This window comes from Anabrus simplex, chromosome 6, assembly GCF_040414725.1.
Source record: "Anabrus simplex isolate iqAnaSimp1 chromosome 6, ASM4041472v1, whole genome shotgun sequence".
NCBI lineage: Eukaryota > Metazoa > Arthropoda > Insecta > Orthoptera > Tettigoniidae > Anabrus > Anabrus simplex.
Window position 1 is genome coordinate 170,586,705 of NC_090270.1, and position 21,421 is coordinate 170,608,125.

The 21,421-nt window shown below is 40.0% G+C and overlaps 1 protein-coding gene across 6 annotated transcripts in view; it reads left to right on the forward strand.

Annotated features, from left to right (window-relative positions):
• The window catches only part of Marf1 (meiosis regulator and mRNA stability factor 1-like protein), an 818,555-nt gene that overhangs the window by 42,877 nt on the left and 754,257 nt on the right, over window positions 1–21,421 (forward strand). For all 6 annotated transcript variants that reach the window (XM_067150043.2, XM_067150047.2, XM_067150048.2 and 3 more), the window contains exon 2: window positions 20,104–20,436. In XM_067150043.2, the coding sequence (XP_067006144.2) occupies window positions 20,146–20,436 (291 nt within the window). In that variant the 5' untranslated portion in view covers window positions 20,104–20,145. The remainder of the gene's footprint in view (window positions 1–20,103; window positions 20,437–21,421) is intronic.

The window sequence follows — 21,421 nt, forward strand, 5'->3', positions numbered from 1 at the left end:
TCATTTAACTTAAGCCTATAAGCATTGAATGATATAAAAACTAACTAATAACTAATTTTTTAGGCATGAAAGGTAATCAAGATAGCAAAATCATATACTCTTGAGTCCAATGTATGAAAAAAGAAACAAGTTGAAAAAAATAAAATATTTTTGGATTGTTCTCACACTACACTGGTGTCTACATTAAAATATATCTGGCCTGTCAATTAAGCTCTTGAATTTGTATCGCCCACTTCTGACTGGATCCCGAACTTCCAATTTCCTCACAATATCCTTCTGGACGTCACATTCATCATCAACTGGGAAAGTGAAGTACACATCCCTTCCAGCTTTCTTCCTCAAAAACTTCACTACCAAGTGCTCTCTATTTTCTTTAACTTCTTCAATATAAAATTGCTGAATTTTGTCCTTGGAAAATTTTACAAGTACGAAGTTTCCTACTTCATATTCATCAGTCCCATCTACAAAGGGCACTAGGAAAGTTTTGCAATGTGAGTGAACGCTTTAGACTTTTTCAAAAGAATTTCTACCACACTCAATACACTTCTCCATATGTCAAAACCAGTCACCGAACCAACTCTGCCACTTCTCTTGAGTTACATTTTCACACTCTTGATCCCATGCTGCCAGAAGCTCCTTGTCGGATGCAAAACGCCGCCCTTTCAGCTTCATCTTCACTCCTGGGAAGACTGCGAAATCACGTGGGGTAATATCAGGACCGTATGGAGGGTGATCAACCACAATCAATCCTGATCTGGCAAGAAAATCCATAGTTACATTAGCACGAAGTGCTGGAGCATTGTCTGATGCAAGAGCCAAGTGTCGAGCCATGACCGTGGACGGAGCTGCTTGATAGCTTGGATGACCTGAGGCAGACAAGTCTCACTGTACCACTTCGCAGTAACTGTCCTTCGTGTTTCTAGCACAACCCAAGTCAGGATGCCCCGTTTAGTGAAGAATACTGCGATCATTCTTTTCTTCACTGACCTTGACTTTTGCACAGTCACATGAGTACCCTCATCTTCAAACAGCCACACCTTGTTCTGGGATTTTGTTGGGACATCGTAATAATAAAGCCAAGTTTCTTCACCTGTAACAATGCTATTGATGTTACGTGAAGTCCCATTTTCAAACTGTTTTAGCATTTCTCGGCACTATTTTACTCTATGTGCCCTTTGTTCCTCTGAAAGTGAATGGGGAAAACCTTTCTAACATGGAGATGGTCGTGTAGAATTGAATGAATAGCTGGTGCAGGGATGGGGAAGGTCTCTTCTACCTGCTGATATGTCAACTGCCTCTCTTGCTGCAACATTTTCCTCACAGCTTCAATGTTTTCCTCAGTCACTTCACTGATTCAGACGGTCGCCCAGAATGAGGATCGTCTTCAACCCCAAAATTTCCTGTACCAGCGGAAAATTGTCCGATGTGGACAGTCTTTCCTCAGCACAAGAGTCATTTCCTCCAGCCAATGGTCAACAGTTAATTCACGAGCAAAATTGTAGCGGATAATTGCGCGATATTCACCTTTAGACCACACTGACATCTTAACTTGCTTTCATTCCCACTGCTTGGTAACAACTGGTGTGAAGGTCGCGCCTTGCTGTCTTCTAGACCGGTTTTCACCCCTCTTTTCATCCCTCACCATAACAGGGGTGTCCAGCTAACTGTTTTTGCATATTGCAAAACTTTCCTAGTGCCCTTTGTACTTGCATTTCCAAACTTGCCGTCCTGTCTTCAGTTAAAATTCTCTCTCCTTGGCTGCAAAGTTCATCATTTCCTTCAAGCTGCTCCTGTTCATCTTGGGGTTGCTCTGCTTTGTGGTTTGTGGTTACACTTTGTCCAGGCCTCACATTCAGTCGTTTTCCTTTGAATCTGGAATTATTCTTCTCCCCTTATCGAGATGTCTTCAAGAGATTTGTGTTTGATTCGCTCCATGACTTTTCCAAACTCTGATTTTCGGTAAAGTCAGGAAGTCTTTTTAGGACAGCATCTCTATTTAGAGTACAAAGTCCTGCAGCTCTGAAGCCAGATTTCAGGCTAGTTTTCAACCTTTCATCCTCTATATCCTCCAGGGTCACCTTGAAAACTCTGAGTAATTCTGTTTTAGGTAGGGTTCCTCTATTCTTATTCTTCCATTTGTTTAACTGTTTTCTCCAAGAAATTTTAAGTGGACGGAAAAGTCAAACATCCAATGGCTGTGTTAGATGGGTTGAATTTGGTGGCACAAACGATATATTGTTGTTCTCACACTGATCACTTCCATTGACAGATGGCTGGACAGGTTGTCACCTATTATTACTTTTTTACCAGGTAACTTCTTGGGATACGGCAGACAAATTGTAGAAAACCATTCCTCAAAAATGGGCATATCAAACCAACCACTTTCATTTCTGTCATAATGTGCACATTAACACCACCTTCCGTCCAGCCTGGGTACAAATGTTTGGCTCGATAAAGCATACATGGAGGCAACAACTCTCCTGAGCCTGTTCCTACCAATATGACAGAAGTTCCACTCTTTGATGAGTCAGTAATCCTCTCAGGGTGTTTACTTCCTCTTTTTACAATCACTTTAACTTTACCCAGATCATCTACAAAATTAGTTTCATTGTAGTTTACAATGTTTTCTGGGAGTATTCTGTCCAGTGATGTTTCTAAGTTGTCGAAATATTCACCAATTTCTACTGATCCTACGGAGGCTCTACCATGTTTGATATTTTCCTCAAAGAGAAACGATAAATCTCGATGTTTATCAAGAAAACTTTTGAGCCAGTCTGCACCAGGCACATTATCTTTGAAGGTGGAAATTGTTTTTCCCTCTCTGTGTAGATAATCTTTCGCCACAATTCTGATGTCTACAGGTGTTCACGGATATCCCCTTACAGCACACGTAGTAAGTCCATGTATGATGTCGGCATCTTCCTGAAAACAAACACCAGAGATAATAGGTAAATAAAATATCTTGGTTAGCAATACCTCGGGGGTTATGAAGGAAGTAGATACATATAAACATCAAAGCAAACCTCAGCTGAGAGAATGCATTTTTCCCTTGTGCTTCTTGTTCGGCTTGTCTTGCAGGGTCGATAGCGGAACAGCATATTTCTCTGAGGCTTGCCGAATCGTTATTGTGCCTTTCTTTATCTCTTCTAATGCGTTCTTTTAGGAAACGGGATTGTAATTACAATACTTGTGGCCGCCTAAAACTTTCTTGTACCTTCTTGGCATGGCCGAAGTTGCCCTGGAAGAGGGCAATTTTCATCACAAAACTATTCCATGGAAACCTATGTGAATAAAATGCATCAAATTCAGTTGATCAGTTATCAGACATACTTTCTAACACAATAAACTGCTGGAGTAGAGAATCAGATCCTGGGGCTGGTGAACAGTTTTTTTCCAATGTTACCCAACAAGACAATAATCGGTGCTGCAAAACAAATCGCTTTACTCGACAATGAGACTGCCTCTATTCTTTGAACTAACGAGTGTTGATAGAGCATTCTATTGCGTGCGTATTTTAGTTGTTGCAAGTGATTCATCTTTTATAGTATAGGGAGCAGGAGAAAATCGGTGTTGACATACGTCAGTGGCCAAATTTACCCTGGATGGCCGAAGTTACCACGTTTTACGGTACCAACGTAAACGCTACCACCTCCTCCTCCTTCTCTTCTACATACTTTCTTCAACATCTGTCTCACCCTAATTCCTGGATAACACTCTACACTGGTAACCTTTCCTCCAGACACTTTCCCCACATGTCTAACCATGGAATCCCTCATGACCAGAGCCTCAACCCTACCCACCTCATTTGATCCCCTCCCACTCTCTTGGTCAGCCCTATCTTTCCTGACAGTTGCAGAAGCTACTTACTCCTCCCTTTTCTCTCTCCCCGCCCCAGGACCCTGTTCCAGCTGTCTTTTTCTATCCTCTAAATTGGTACGAAATAGGTTTGTGATTAGTTGCAGTAAAAAGCCTGGCCTTGTGGATTCCAGTACCCGTGCGTCGTACCCATGTGAGCAACACCATGGGTCTGGGCGTAGCCTGTGAGTTGTACCGCTATATGCGCGGCACCGTGGGTGGGCGTAGCTTGTGAGTTGTACCGCTATATGCGCGGCACCGTGGGTCAGCGTTGCCTGTGATTGGTACCCACTTTATGAGGAACACCATGGGAATACCGGCGCCCGTGACTAGTACACCTAGGTGAGGAACCTTACCGGTTTGCATTGGCTATGAGTGGCGCCATTGTGTGAGAAACACCATAGGTCTGCGTTCCCTGTACGAATTGCAATACTTGTGAGTAGTACCATCTTGTGTGGACCACCGTGAGTCTTCGCTACTTTTGATCAGGACCCGAAAATGACAAATACCATGGTTCTACTTTACTCGTGGCATGTACCATTCTGTGGGGCCTTAGGCGTGAATTTAGTACCCCTTCAGACATCAAGCATCATTGTGCTTTATGAATGGTCCCTTGGTCAATAATACTCTCATTAACTACCTTCTTTTTGAGTCTGATCCACTGTTTTTTTTTTGTGTGTGTGTGTGTGTGTGTGTGTGTGTGTGTGTGTGTGTGTGTGTGTGTGTGTGTGTGTGTGTGTGTGTGTGTGTTTTTTTTTTTTCATGTCCATCCATTCATTCTTCATGACATTTTTAATTTTATTTTGGTCAGTGGATGAATTTGGATTCTTTTGTTATTTCATTTCGTACCATTAGGGGCCGATGACCTCGATGTTAGGCCCCTTTAAACAACAACAATCATCATAATCATCATCATCAAAACTTTTGGATTATTTTGGAATACTTAGCGTGTGTTGGATACTTCACCCATACTGCTTCAGGATACTAAATTGGTAAATTTAATTTCCTACTATAGTTTTTCATCCTTTTCTGAATAAAATGACATGTTATACATAAAAATAAATTGAAAAAAAAAACAATTTTTATGAATTTTTTAAAAGTTGTATGCAAAACTCACCTAAATGCTTGCCGCTTGAAGGTAAACCGCATGCCGGTTCCAGGGTTAAAGTCAAGATTTTTTGTACTTTGCATCCATTTCTCCCAACGAGCTACATCAAGTATTCTGAGCAGTTCCTCTCCAATTTCATTGTCACCACTTCCGAGAAATTCTTCATATAGATCCTCACTTTCTTTATTTCAACCAGGTATATACTTCTTTCGATAACCTCTTGGGATATGCTTTTTAGCTGTTGATATTACAGCGCCTAAGAATCTCTTCTGTTGGCATGAAGGGGTTGATATGTAGTATCCTTGGAGACAAAAATGTCAGGATTGAAATCTTTGTTCCAACCAGCTGATCAGAAGGTGGATGGATCTTTGGCATAAAAAATTAGGTGAAGGTAGTTTTCATCTGCCCAGTTTGACAAGTGCTCTCCATTTATGTCATTCGAGTTGTACCTCCAGTCAGCATGATGGCTATTGAAATCACCACAATAGATTGATGGATGTTGATAAACTTCCAGGACATGTGAAGTCCAAGGGATTGGAGGAGGTTTGTATACATTTACAATTATTAATTCACCAACTTTGATTGTAATTGTATGGATGTCATCATCTGTTCATGTTGTTAATAGACAAGTATCTTCAATATTACTACGAACATATGTTATATTACCATAATGACGATGATAGGTTATCCCTATCACACCATATTCAGGAATTCTTGCTCTCTTTCTGGCTTAGTCTTCATTCTCAATGTGAGATTCTTAGACAAGAAGTACATCTACTTTATATTTTCGTAAGAGCCTTGATATATATTGCCATTTAGACGTACTGATGCCTTCTATGTTGATCTGACAAATACGGATGTTTTGTCCTAGTTTCAGTGTCTGGTGGTCCCTAAAAGGACCGTGTATTATGGCCAGGAGATCAACAACTGTTGATAGTTTGGCCACCAATGAATTATTGTTGCTCGTTTAGCATTGAACACCATTTGCCTATTGTTCGTGGCATGGACCTGATGGGATGGCGGCACCGTACACAATTTTGTATTGTCCTCTAATGCTACGTGTTCATCAACATCATGTCCGGTTCCTTGGCTGAATGGTCAGTGCCGTGCTCTTTGGTTCAGAAGGCCCCGGGTTCGATTTCCGGCCAGGTTGGAGATTTTAACCTTAAATGGTTAATTCCCTTGGCTCGGCGACTGGGTGTTTGTGCTGTCCCCAACATCTCTGCAACTCGCACACCACACATAACACTATCATCCACCACAATATCATGCAGTTACCTACTCATGGCATATGCCGCCCACCCTCATCAGAGGGTCTGCCTTACAAGGGCTGCACCTGGCTGGAAATAGCCACACAAAATTATTATTATTATTATCGGCATCATCTCTGTCATCTTCTTGTTCTGTTTCCGAGTCGCCTTCTCTTGATTCCAGAAGTCCATCACTCTTTGTGTCACTTTAGTCTTCAAAATTCTCGTGTAATGCATCGTCATTGTCGTCTGCAATAGTCTTCGGACATCCTCCACATCTTCTGCTCTAATGTTCCATCCTACTGTCTATAATGGATGATAAATCTAAAATAAACAGAAATTGGGATGTAAGTAGTCACAATGTGCCTGTGTGGCACTGTGCTTATACTGCACTATCTACTTGCTTACATGGGAAATTACACCAAATTTAGAGTAAACAAATAATTTAACTACTTACAGAACAATAATTGTTTGTATCTCTTTGAAACACAAATCGCATCAGAAACAGTCTACCAGATCAGATGAAACACTTATAGAGTGAGCGAACACAGACTACCTGTCACGTCACTGTCGAACGTGGCAAGGAGCGAGGCTAAGGAGAGGATGAGTGTTTTACATCCGCACACTGGAGCGGCAGTGACCAATGTGTAAAGCCTTTGCCTGTCAGATCATTTGTGACCGACAGAGGTTTATTAAGGCCATGGCTGCTTCCTTCGCACTCCTAGCCCTTTCCTATCCCATTGTCGCCGTAAGACCTGTCTTGTGCCGGTGTGACATAATACAAACGAGTGTTGTTGTTGATCTATGAAACATAAACAATGTTCATTTCCCTTTTCCCTCCGTTCCTATTATTTACAGTCCAGAAAGGGTTTACTGCTGCTTGACCAAGCTTTTCCAGGTTGTTACTGAAATCTTCCCACAATTTCTTCTTGGACTTGGACTCCACAATTATTATTATTATTATTATTATTATTTTTTTGTTTTGCTCTGTTCCTTTCAGCTAAGTACAATTCCCTATCTGTATCAATTCTTGTTTGGAGCAATTTTTGATGCAGCTTCTTTTTACAAGCTTTGTCGTAGGTACGACATCGTTATTGGTGTAAAACCTTCAATTATGTTTAATATATTTTAATTATAGTCTATTTAATCCTAACTTATTAAATGTTAAATATGATTAATATATGATTTCCCTGTAAATATGTAGTATAGAATTGTATAACCTCAAATACGTATTGTATAACCTCAAAATCTAATAGTCGAAAGCGGTAGGAAATTCCATAATATTCGTATGTTAGACTTATTGTACCATATTTGGTATATCTGAAGGGTTCTGGAAACTTACGGCAAAGTTTTATTATCCAGATACATGTAGAGACATTACGAATGTTATAGATATTTCCATGTACATTTTTAAATAGGAAAGGAATGTTCGAGTACCCATTCGACTAGCTGGTCGATCGATGTTTCGAGTGTGTTCCCTTAGAGTGTTGTAAGAACTCGTCCAGAAGTTGATCATTCTAGACAGTTGATCGAGTAGTATAAATATCGAGCTGTCAGTCAGTGAAGTCAGTTCTTAGTTCGCAGTTCTTAGTTCTTGGGACTCAGGCAAGTGATGGACTGGGAGTGACTGTTGGGCTCCGAGGTGGAGTCTGAGTACTGGACTCAAGTGAGCGAGGCGGCGAATTCAAGAGAGAGAATGTTATAGTGTGCGCATCATTATTGTTGATATCTGTACTTGTCAGAATCGACTTTAGGATAGTCCGCTGTTGAGTGTTGTATATAGTGTCATTTGCTACTGTGTATAATTGTGTGTTGTGACGTACAGTGTAAATGAAGTAATTTATACAAGGAAGTGAACGTGTTCTCGTGTGATATTTATTTACGTCAAATAAAATCGCATCATAGAACGATAGCTTTCCTGACTTCATTATTTCACCAATATGCTTTTTCTCATCCTTAGACACAATTGTTCCTAGGTATTCCTATGCCGTGTCTGCTGCAGCATTCCTGTATGCCATTAATTCCCTCTTTTTTTTTTTTTTTTGTGCTAATTGTATCCATGTACTTCTAATTTCCTTGTCCTTGAGATTCCCTACTCTGATTCATCTGAAGACTTCACTTTCTCTATTCTAGGCAACCACTTTAAGAAATACGGCTCTAAAAAATAAGTTGTTGTTAACGGCTGTATCATTTCACAAAGGCATAAATGAGTCGTTATTAGCGACTCATATCACTTGGAGGGTTAAAAGATAACTGTAAAAAGATGTAGGTGTTTGGGTCATCAGTCCATAGACTGGTATCACTAAATGCACGTTCCTAACAGATTTTCTGTTTTCAAATCGGTTATCGCATAGTGTATAATGTTACTTGTGTCCCTACCCTCCCAAGAGTAGCAGTTAATAGCCTATTACTTCAAGAATTAATTCATAACTGCTAATCCCATACTAGCCCTGAAGTCCAGTAAATTCTTCTGATACCCATTAGCTTCCATATCTTCTTCGCATTTACCCATCACCTTCTCATATCCTTCAGTTCTCTTGAAATCACCCATTAGCACTGTCCTATACTTGTTGATCCTGACTACAAATATAACTCTGTGCTTCATAAAACTTGTCTACTTCATCTTCATCTGCTTCCTCACACATTGAATACTCTGAGGCTATTCTTGTCCTAAATCCTCTTACTACTATTAATTGTCCACATCATACGTTCATTTACATACTTAACTGGATGTATGTTGCATGCTATCATTTTTCTTATGAACAATCTCACCCTCTCACACTCTGCCCTTCCTCTTTTGACACTGGTTAAGAAGACCTTTTAATCTCTTCTCTCTTCCTCAGTATCTGTCCTTAATTGAACAATATCATTAATTGCCAACACATCCAGATGCATCCTCTATGCTGACTAAGCCAGTTCTACTTTCTGTCTTCCATAAGTCCCATTGATATTTAGTAGCTCCCCATTGAATTCCATTTCATTCGCCCTGTTGTTTCCAAGGAGTCCCTGGCCCGTCAAATGGTTGTGGGACTCCATCATTTCCGTAGGTTTGATGCTGGCTTAAAACATTCTGAGTGTGCGTAATAAATTTTCTGTGTAGTAAGATGCTACTCTACTTACACTTAGCACATAGCTAACGGCTGCTAATACATGTGTTCTTCAGTCTCATACTTTTGAACCATTCCTGTAACTACTCCCTAATTTCACCCTACTTATTCTGCTATTTTCTCCTCCTGTGACAATAATATTCCATTTGACACCTTCCGTTGGTTGCGATGCATCTAGATTAGTTTTTTGCATGCCGCTTTTTAGCATTTGCCTTTGAAAGGCTGCTGCTCTCTACCTTCCTGCCTGACAGTGTATCGTGTAAGTCATTATTATGGTTATGCATGTAGTGCAATTTAGTATTGGTGTCCACCACACGCCACATGGCCAAACTTTTCCATCTTTCCAAAATGGCTTGAATGCTTAAGAAGTTTAATCTAAGTAATCCTATAGACCTTTCTCCATTTATTAAAGGGCAGTGTTGATGTGGGGGCAACTAGATGAACAATTCGTAGAAAAAAGTGGCTGCAGGTGATTTCCGTCCTGAGAATAGAGAAGGTCATTCTGACTCAGAGGAAAGTGTCACAGAAGATGAAACTCTTGTTAGAGATACTCTGTTCTATCTAGGGAGGTTCTGGAGCACAAAATGGTGAATATAACTTTTGCTTTCATTCTGTCATTCTACTGTGTTCTGTCTTACCTTTCCAGGCTAAGTGGCTCAGATGGTTTTCTGAACCGAAGTTGGCAAATTGGATCAGGCTCACTCCAGTGGTACTTGAAGGTGTTCGAATAATTTATGTCAGCTTTATGTCAATACATACAGCAGCACATAAAAGAACTCATGTGGGGAAAATTTTTGGCACCTTGGCATCTTAAAGTAACTGAAAAAGTAGCAGTTGTTGTTTGGGTCATTAGTCCATAGACTGGTGGAACGTAAAGCTTCTTCTCTTTCTTATTATTACCGTCATTCACTATATTTATCTGGATGTATTCTCTGCTATGCCAAGAAGTGGATTTTTACAAGTGTAAAATTTTATATTTTGACGAAGTAATCAGATCACTGAGAGAAACAGTGTAAATGGTGATATGCTATTAAAGTTTGACTTACATGTATGAATTGTGATTGATCATATGCTGTAAAAATTTTTAGGTACATTGTTTTATAATCATCATCATCATCATCATCGTCATCATCATCATCATCATCATCTGCAGTTTCCAGCTGTTGGCCGGGTTTGCTTATTATTGTTATATAATTCATTGAAATGTTCTGGAGTTCGTAATTTGTTCTCTAAAATCATCTGCATTTTTAGGGCCTCATACATACATTGTGCACTTATTGGTCAGTAATTTTATGCATTTCCACCTAAATTTTATCTTTTTCTTTTTATGCAGGTATTCTTTAATTGTATATTCAAGATCGTATTGGCTGATCATTTAATAACTTAAGATACATTGTCTCTAGCTTCTACAATAGCTTTTCTTATTTCAAAGCAGTTTTATTATTTTTCAGTTTTCTTTTGATATTATTGCTTCGTTGTTGAATTCCTTCCTGTTTGTAGTGTAGTAATGCAGACCCCGAGCGGATCCAGTCTGTATTATGCTAAACCATATTGGTGATTAAAATTGCTTTCACATGCAATCCATGAGCAGATAAAAGTTGTTCATTTGTTATTCCTCTCAGTCAAATCTTCCTATATGTCTTTGCTTCTGTCTCAGATGAACTGGTTAGAAAACGACTGCATTTTCAAGAAATATGAGTCTAAACAGCGTGGACAGAGAGAAGTACAATTTTCCTATTAATACAAGTATTAACATTAATTTCTGAAATACGTATTCTTAGCCTTCATTTGCTAAAAGAATTACACTTTCAGTTTGTTCCGTATTTGCATTGTAGAATTTTGAGAAATTTGTGCACTTTCAAATCCCCCCCTCCTCTTCCTCCAGTGTTTATTCCGAAGCTTGGTTTGTAGTAATACTCCAAGATGTCCGGTCTGCAGCTAGTCTCTTCAGTGCCAAGTAATTGTGGCACCATTTTTCCCTTATTATTTGTTTCCGTCACCCCAAAACAGGCAACATTAATGAAAAGAACACTTTTAAATCAATCATAATAAGGATAAAAGGAAATATACCAAATGACGAGGCGACAGGTATTACCATTGCAAGTTTCGGTGACACATGTTGCTAGATACCAAAACAAACAGGATTAACAACATGACAACTAGTGAAGGATGTGGGAAAACAGGCCGGGATCCCTAAGAGGATGGAGTATTATTTGACGTTGTAGGGAAAGAAACATTAACGCAATTACCCTTAAGTCCACATTTACTGACAAATTAAAAGAAGGCATAACATGAGAACAGAACAACAGCGAGTTAAAACAAAGGTAACATTGGCAATAAAGGTGTAGCAAAGAATAATGTAAATGAATCCATGGCTTTCAGAATATACAAATATAACATTACAGGAATCTGTGCTGCCGCACATCAATTACTAAAACATTTCTACTTTACTTTTCTTTAAAGGCATATTTAACCTGAAAACACAAAACTCGTCGCACAAGTGCATGATGAAAGGTAACTGGCATCATCCTAATTACAGACGGTAATCTTTTAAAGTTATATTGAGGAAAATGGAATCAACTTTACAATTTGATTTACATAGAAAATTAAAAAATCAAGAGTAAAACTTAATGTAAAGGCCTTTGGAGTTGCTGCCTTTCCTAAAACGCTTCAGTGAAAGACGCGTCGCTCCAACACACGTGCATTAAATCAAAACTGAATTACAGGAGGCATTCCTGGAGGAAAATTTGTTTTATGTGTAAACAACCAAATATGTTAATTAAAGAAAAGGGAATTGCCTCCAAAATCAAAAGGATATGCCTAGTTGCAGAGCTAAGGCCATTACAAGAAAGGTGGCTAAAGCCAAGGTCTAAGGTAAACTCCGGATCTAAGAGTAATTTACATATTAATTTAAAGTTTGAGATGAGAAAACATGCTTACCCTGAGGTGGCTGGAGCCCGCTGACGGGACGACACCCGAAGTGCGTCCGGCTGCTAGTTCGTAGAAAACCAAAGACACGGACAAGAGCCCTGCTCCCACCAAGGAGCCAAAGGCCGGAAATTGAGAAACACGCAAAAAGCCAATCAGGTAAGCTCGCTACAATTCAGACATAAATTTTCACCAATTACCATGGTTGTTGATCCAACCAGTTAAAATAGTTCTTATTGTGACCAATAAGAAGTACATTTTTAATGTAAGTTCTCGAACATTTCTATTGCGACACAAAAGATTTCATCAGCGGAAACCGCACGTGCGGTATAGGCTGTCTGTAAATAAGGACCCTTTTAAATTTTTCAAACACATTTCAAAATTACAGTACAATTTAGTTCAATAATTCTTCTTAAGAGTTCATGTTCTCTATTGGCCTAAATTTTGAAATTATAATAACAGTATTAATTTTGTCCAATCATAATTAACCTTCTTTTCCAGTCCAAATTAAAATTTTACATTCTTCCTAGGTCAAAACTCCTTGATGTCTCTGAATTAAATTTTAGAACACAAATAAATCTCTCCGTCCTTTCTTGAAAAAACAGGTCACATCTTCCCCCCCTTTAAATTCGAGCTACGCTCAAAACAAATACACTTTAATTTTTCTGAGTGTGTTGTAACCACACACCCTATCTGACACACAATAACACTTCTTTTGCACTCATTCTCCCCGGGAGCGTCTATCTGCATCAGAGTGTTGCAAGTTTGACCACTGGTTTTGCTGTTTATAGGGCAGCTGGCCACGGTTGCTGGCACCGGCCAGCTGCCAAAAACTGTGTTCACATTCAGTCCTACCATGGCCTCCAGCGAAGCTTCATTTCAGCTCTTCACGAACCTGCTACACAGGCGTAGCAGGGGGAGAGGTGATACTCCCACGTGGCACGTCCCAGGTGGCGGATAGGGGGTTCCCAACCGGCCTGCCGGCGGACTTGAGGGAAATAAAATACCTCTTGTGGACCCCCTGTGGGGGGGGGGGGGGGAGGCAGACGAAGAATTCACCCAGGGTATCCCCTGCCTGTCGTAAGAGGCGACCAAAGGGGTGACCAAGGGATGATCCAATTAGAACCATGAAACTACTTGTAATTAGTACTATCATGCAGGGAACACCATGGGTTGCATTTACTTGCGCGTAGTAACACTATGTTAGGTACGCAGTAGGTTTGTGATTAGTAGCGTCAGTGTGTGAATCAGGATGTGGGTCCTATAGTACCTGTGATTCGTACGCCTATATGAGTTTCACCATGGGATTAGTGACACCATGGTTCTGCCTTACCTATGCTCAGTTCCCACTGTGTGAGGAATTCCACGGGATAGTACGGGTCCCTGTGGTTAGTCCACTTATGTGAGGAACGCCACAGATTTACGTTGCCTTTATAGGTTTGCGTTGCCTGCAAATAGCGCCGCAATGTGCAAAACACCATACGTCTGTGTTATATGTGCGCATTACACTACCTGTGAATAGTACCATAAAATGTGGAATACCGCGAGTCTCCGCTACTTTTGATTAGTACCGCAACATTACGCATAGCATGGTTCTACTTTCATAGCGATAAATACTATTATGAGGGGCTGATGACCTGGATTTTGGACCCATTTCGACTGTACGCATAATTGATTCAGCATCGTAGTATAGAAGCAGTCCCTTGGTCGGTAACATGATTGTTTTGTGCCAGCTTCTGTGCATGTGCGGCACTGTGAGTCGGATCCACTGATCGTTTTAAATTCATCTCCGTCCATCCATTCATCCTTTGTCATCATGCTTTGAATTCTGGTCTGTGGAGGATTTTGGAATTTTAAGTTGTCATTTCATTTCGTCTCATTTCGTACCATTAGGGGCTGATGACTTCGATGTTCAGCCCCTTTAAACAACAAACATCAATCAACATCATTTCAGCTCACCCATGTAGTGAACTTACAATAAGCAAGTAGTGAAGCGTGGCACAGTACAGAGCAACTGCCACCACCGGGAACTTTTGGTCACTCAACTAGTGTCGGATGCTAATCAGCCAGGAAATTCATAGTGCCCTTCCCATAGGCATGGCAAGTTCTCCTTAGGACGGACCCGGTTATTGCAGTCACAGTAACAGAGATGAATCCGCAGCAGAGTTAAGAAGACATAAAGAAAAGCCATCGTCCGGCCATCCAGAAGAGCTTTTCAAAATAAACGAAGGGCTGAAGGGTGGGTTTTCTATTTTTCTTCACTTAAGCTGCTAATTAAATTAGAGGCATCGAACCGGTGGCTCGAGTAAGACAATGTGGGGAGAATCCTTGCACACTATGCTTTCGGGATCTCCAAACCCACAGCAGGGCAAGCACATTTAATAAATTTCAAAAGATAGAAAATAAAAGAGCAAAGAAAGGGAGGTTTATCAGAGTTTACCTTAATTCTGAAGTTTACACATAAAATCCATAGTTATGAACCCGAATGCAAACCTTACATAACCTAATCTTATACCACCATACATTATACTAAAGGAAACAAATACCTAAGGACACCTAGTATGGTCACACACAACCATTCTCATTCCCAAACAACTAAAACAACTCATAATTAAAATATAAGGATATCCAAATGTTAACTGGTCAAAATTTAAGAAAAAAAAACAACCTACAACTAAGATTTTCTTATAACTACCCAAATTCAGGCACTGCAGGATCCTGTCTAGTGAGAAAGATTTTAGTTTGTGGTTTGTTGATATGCATATTGTATGTGCTGAAGGGGGTTTCCATCTCATCTAGACCCCCTGCGGGTGGAGGATGCGCATGTAGAATACACCCGCGGTATCCCCTGTCTGTCGTAAGAGGCGACTAAAAGAGGCGACCAAGGGCTGACTGAATTAGAACCATGAAACTAATTTTGAATCGTACCATCACGCGGGGAACATCATAGGTTGCCTGTACTTGCGAGTAGTACCACTAAATTTGGTACGAAATAGGTTTGTGATTAGTAGCAGTAAAAGCCTGGCCTGGTTGATTCCAATACCCGTGCGTCGTACCCATGTGAGCAACACCGCGGGTCTGGGCGTAGCCTGTGAGTTGTAAGCCTATATGAGCAGCACCGTGGGTCTGCGTTGCCTGTGATTAGTACCCACTATGTGAGGAACATCACGGGAATACCGGCGCCCGTGTTTAGTACACCTAGGTGGGGAACCTTCTCGGTTTGCGTTGGCTATGAGTTGCGCCATTGTGTGAGACACACCATAGGTCTGCGTTCCTTTTACGTATTGCAATACTTGTGAGTAGTACCATCTTTTGTGGAACACCGCGAGTCTTCGCTACTTCTGATTAATACCCCAACATGACACATACCATGGTTCTATTTTACTCGCGACATGTACCATTCTGTGGGGCCTTAGACGTGGATTTTGTACCCCCTTTAGACACCAAGCATCATTGTGCTTTATAAGTGGTTCCTTGGTCGGTAATAATGTTATTTTCGATCTGTTTTGAGTCTGATCCACTGGTTTTTGTTTGTTTGTTTGTTTTGTGTTTTGTTGGGTTTCTGTCCATCCATTCATTCTTCATGACATATTTTATTTTTATTTTGGTCAGTGGATGCCTTTGAAATTTTTGTTCTTTCATTTCGTACCATTAGGGGCCGATGACCTTCGATGTTAGGCCCCTTAAAACAACAAGCATCATCATCATCATCATCTCGTCTAGGGTCATGTTCAGGTATCTTCCTTTTCAGCCAAGATTGTAATATCATCTGCAAACGGAGCACAATAACTTTCCTCTTGGATTGTAATGCCTCCTGTCTCTAGATTGCCCTTCATTTTATGGTCTTTTCTAGTACGTGTTAAAAAAAAAAACGATTACCAAGATATAGTGCATGTTAAATACATGTTTCGTGGACAGAGAGAAGTACAATTTTCCTATTAAAATGCCATACTCTACCTGATGTGGGCCTCTGATCCATATTCTCCACATTGTACAACAGCTGTCTCATTCTTACTCAATCACCATATTGCCGTGTCCTTGTAATTGACAGCCAGTTCCTTCAACACCATGAAATTTCAACTAGATGATGAAAAATGCATTGAATTCTGAGAACAACCTAGTTATGTATATGCTGGGCTGAGTGGCTCAAATGATAGAAGCACTGGCCTTCTGAGCCCAAGTTTGTGGGTTCGATCCTGACTCATTTCAATGGTATTTGAAGATGCTACAGTATGTAAGCCCCATGTCCTTAGATGTACCAGCATGTAAAGGACATCCTGCGTGACAAATTTCCAGCACATCGGCATTGTGAAAACCATAAATATAGTTTGTGGGACATGAAACATATTACATTTTAATATGGTGTTCTGATTCAGTGTATGGAGTGTAATTGTATAATATTGTCCTGATGTTTTCTTTCAAGTTGGACTTACTGATATTGCATTTTTTTAAATTAACGTACTCCTCCATCCTTTCGTTCCCAAATTATTGTGTTTGGTTTTGGCGTAGATTGGCAGATTTTGAAGGTGTTCATATGTGACAACTCCATGTTAGCTTCCTCTACATTGAAAAAGAGTTCCTTACGTTTTTGCGATAAATATACTCCTCTCTTATTCTGTTAAGTTATGAAGTTTGATTTCGGTGACTTTTGACGGTGTTTAAATGTGACACTTCCATGTTTTTAGCTTCTGACAGATTAACCTTGTTACTACCAGACTACTACTTTTTTTTTTTTTTTTTCACACACTGAATGCGAAATATAGAAATATTAGTTGAACATGTTAAACTTTTAAATCAACATAAGAAGAGTTTTTTTTTTCTATTGGCTTTACATCGCTCCGACACAGAATAGGTCTTATGGCGACGATGGGATAGAAAAGGGCTTTAGTTGGAAGGAAGCGGCCGTGGCCTTAATTAAGGTACAGCCCCGGCATTTGCCTGGTGTAAAAATGGGAAACCACGGAAAACCCTCTTCGAAGAGCTGCTGATAGTGGTGAACCCACTATCTCCTGGATGCTAGCTCACAGCCGCGCGCCTCTAACCGCACGGCCAACTCGCCCGGTAGTTCTGTTTTTAATAACCACATTGTTAATTTTAACTAAACTGAAACAAGATTATAATTATATGACAAGATACTGCATATGAAAACCTACAACCCGTTTTGCAGTCAATGACCGGGTCAGGAATGGAATGAATGCGGTCCCCATCTTGCGGCGAGGATACAAATTGTGCCGGCTGCTGAAGTTTGTCGCACTCCTCTGGGGCAATGATTAATGACTGACAGATTAGATGAAATGATAGTGGAGAGTGTTGCTGGAATGAAAGATGGCAGGGAAAACTGGAGTACCCGGAGAAAAACCTGTCCCGCCTCCGCTTTGTCCAGCACAAATCTCATATTGAGTGACCGGGATTTGAACCACGGAACCCAGCGGTGAGAGGCCGATGCGCTGCCGTCTGAGCCACGGAGGCTGCTACAGATACTGCATAACGTATTTTTAAAAATCTTTTTGTGTATACATGTTTTCATCATTTTAATACTGTATTTCATCTGTTCAACACATTTTATAGTTTTTAAGATGTCATTTCAATGTTTGTGACTGGTTGAAGTTTATCTACTAGGCTCGAAACATGTACCAGATTTTTTAATGACTAAGTTTATCACTTAAATTGCGTGTTCTATTATGTATTGAAAGGTGGATCCATAAACAAAAATTCTTTAAGAATTAAAAACTACTAATAGTGTCGTGTGGTGGTGGGATAAATAAATTAATATTACAACTGGTAGCGTTAAAATTCTAAAATTGATTTAACTGCGTAATCTTACAAACTAACACACAGGCAAATCAGGACCACAACTTACACGGCACTGTACAGAACACACAGTTACACCGTTTGAGCTCTCTCTCAGCTCTTACTGTTAGGTCTCGCTAATACTCACCGTCTTCGTTCACTAACACTAATGGTCTCATTCAGTCCCACAGTTATTCTCGCGGCAGCTGTCGCAGGCCGTACCTCAGAGTCTGCACACGACAGCCTCACAGTTCGGCATGACATACGCTGTCTGTACTCCAGTAGAACTTAGTTCACTGTCCTACGCCGATACCTAGTGATCTCTCCCGTGCTGCACCCTCACAGCAGCTGACCCCAGAGACTCAACTGATGGTGACAGACAGACGGAACGAATAGTCAGTTCCATGGACAGAACACTCTACAAGACTGCTTTCTCAAATAAGTAAAATTCTTTCTAGAATGAAATTACTGTGTACACCTATTCAGTACAATTATAATTTTTGAATAGGTGGACACAGTAATTTTATTCTTGAAAGAATTTTACTTACTGTATCTTCAATACGGAACATAATGAGATTAGTTACTTGTTACTTGCCTTCTCAAATTCTCAGTGACACTTGTCCACACTCAGCTCTGTACTCCAATTGGACTGAACTCAACTAGACCAAACTGAACTCACCCCTGGTGAGTCTCGCGTGTCTTATATACCTGGGCAGTCTTTCAAGATACCTCGGGTACCAGAAGCCTGTGGAAGCCTCTGGAGATGGAAGGCTTTCGGTTCAGCAGTTCTTGTACTTTCCGCACCTCTCGACCTGCAGCGGCCGGTTACAGTAATAGAAGCACTGGCTCTCTCTCGATTGGCTTGCTATGTTGCGAATTGCGAATCTTCACACAGTGATATCACTCTTTATCCAGTCCGGGCTGCTTCTCCCTATGACTGCGACAAAATGGTAGACGCAGAGGCTCTCTGTGTTGCAGTAGTAATGGCATTGGTTTTACTTTGCAATATATACTTTTATGGTTTTCAAAAATGCTAAGGTGCTGGAATTTTGTCTTGCAGACATAATGATTGACTAATCCCATCTACCTCTTCTTATTTAGAGTGCCTCAGGCCAGCATTCCTTTGTCTTACTTTTCTCTGCTCAGTTTACATTACACCTTGTTAGGAAATTTCTGTTCAAGTTGTATGCTTAAGCTTAGAATTTAATCATCATTTTAATAAAAAGTCTTCAGGGAAGCACATAGAAAAATACGCCTTTTAATTTTCTCTGCAGTCCAAACATTCCATTTCTTGATTTTGCAGTCCAAACATTCCATTTCTTGATTTTTATGGATTTAGCGGCTTTTCCTATTTTTGGAGTTACTAAGTTTTTAATATGCTTCATATTCATCTCTGTAGTCAGTGGGGTAGATGGAAGTCTTTATGTGAAACGATACGGCTGTTGTGGAACCTATCTCTTGAGAATGAGACAACACAATATTGCCCAAGGTTTTAGAGGGGAGTAAGTATAGTATTCCAGCAATTGTTTAATTACAGTTCATAATTGACTAATTCAGAATGGGACTCTAATGACAAGCCTAGAACAGTTCATACCTTTTTCATGTTTGTAGTTCTCATTCTGCTGGCTGTTAATTTTACTATTCCTTTAAATAATATGTTTGAACTGATTCAATATTACAGATTTATGATGTAATCTCATAGATTTTTGGTATAATTTTTATATTGCCGTATTTGACATACTGTATTTTATGCATTTTGTGCTAAAAGATCTCCCGAGAATGTGAGAAGTGCAGTTCTGTCTATAAAAGATTGAGTTTCACCAGGACACATTTTCCTCTTCTCATGTGTGTGTTCAAAATGCAACTACTAGTCGTAGAACTACTGGTTCATGGCTAATCTTATGAAATGTTATTGAAACTCATTAGTGCCAGAGCAGTGTGATCAGGTTGTTTTTGGTACTATGGGTTATAACTATTTTTATTGTCTTGTGCATGCGCTTGTGTTGTCAAAATAAGTAGCAGCAGTGCAAAGCTGGAAGATTTAAGATTTGTTTTGTTTTTGCAGCAATACCTAGGAGAATGTTCTGAATTGCCTTGCTGTGAAGAAATGGAGGCTACTACAACTTCAAGCTTGCCAGGCTGTAATGGTCATTTTGCATTCCCTCTGCCTCATAAGTCCCTCCGTCCAATGTCTGCTTCATCCCTTGGTCAGAGTTTGTCTGATTCAGACAGTCAGTCAGATTCTGGACAACATCTTAGCCAGTCCTCACCAATTGCTTGCCGATATCCTTTATTTGCATTCCGAGGCTATCAAAGTGATGGCAGCCCTGTATCTTTGCATTCCTTACCACGTCTTCTGCCACCCATAGGAGTATTTTGGGACATCGAAAACTGTCAGGTGAAAAAGTATTATCTGTTACTTAATTGCACTGCACAGGTTGGGTATGTAATGTAATATTGCATTAATTGGGTGTTAATGGTTTTGTCTGGAGTAGTTGTAACTTATTGGTAAGTTACCATTTTCATATGTATTGTTTAGTGATGTGAATTAGTGCACATAAATTGATATCGTTTTGATTGAAATTGAATTGAATGTTTATGATCTCTCTATTGACTGGCAAAAAAAGTGGATCACTTTGTAAAAATTGAATATGAAACACACAACAACAGACAGGGACAATTTCTGTTTAGGTAGGTTTCATGAGTTAGGAAGAATTTATTCAACAATTTTAGAGATATGAGATCATAAATATTACTCATGATCCACTTTTCAGTCTTAAGAGCTAATTTTGTTGCACCTGTGAGGAAATAATTATTTTTTAAGTTTGAAAACTTTTTGCGATACTGGAGAGGAAGCTGTTGATGGATTATAATTAAATGATATAATAACAAAACTTCTCTTTCACCTATTTCGAGTAAATGTACCTCTTAGCTGAAAAGACACTGAGAGAGCTATCGTGTTAATTAGCGATGGATGAAGCATTCATTATGTCACCAATGTGATTGGTACTGATTGAGATGACCGTGTGGTTAGGGTCGCGCAGTTATGAGCTTGCATTCAGGAGGTAATGGGTTCGAACCACACTGTTAGCGGCCCTGAAGATGGTTTTCTGTGGTTTCCCATTTTCACAGCAGGCAAATGCTGGGGGGGCTGTGCCTAAATAAGGCCACGGTTGCTTCTTTCCCACTCCTAGCCCTTTCCTATACAGTCATTGCCATAAGACCTATTTGTGTTGGTGCAACGTAAATCAAATTGTAAGAGAAAAGAATGTGATAGTTGCATCATTTGGAAGTGTCTAGCGTGCTCTGGGGCAATTTCGTGAACTGTGTACCTATTAGAGACGATGTGGATGAGGCTGTCGGAGGTCTTAAGAGATTGCTAC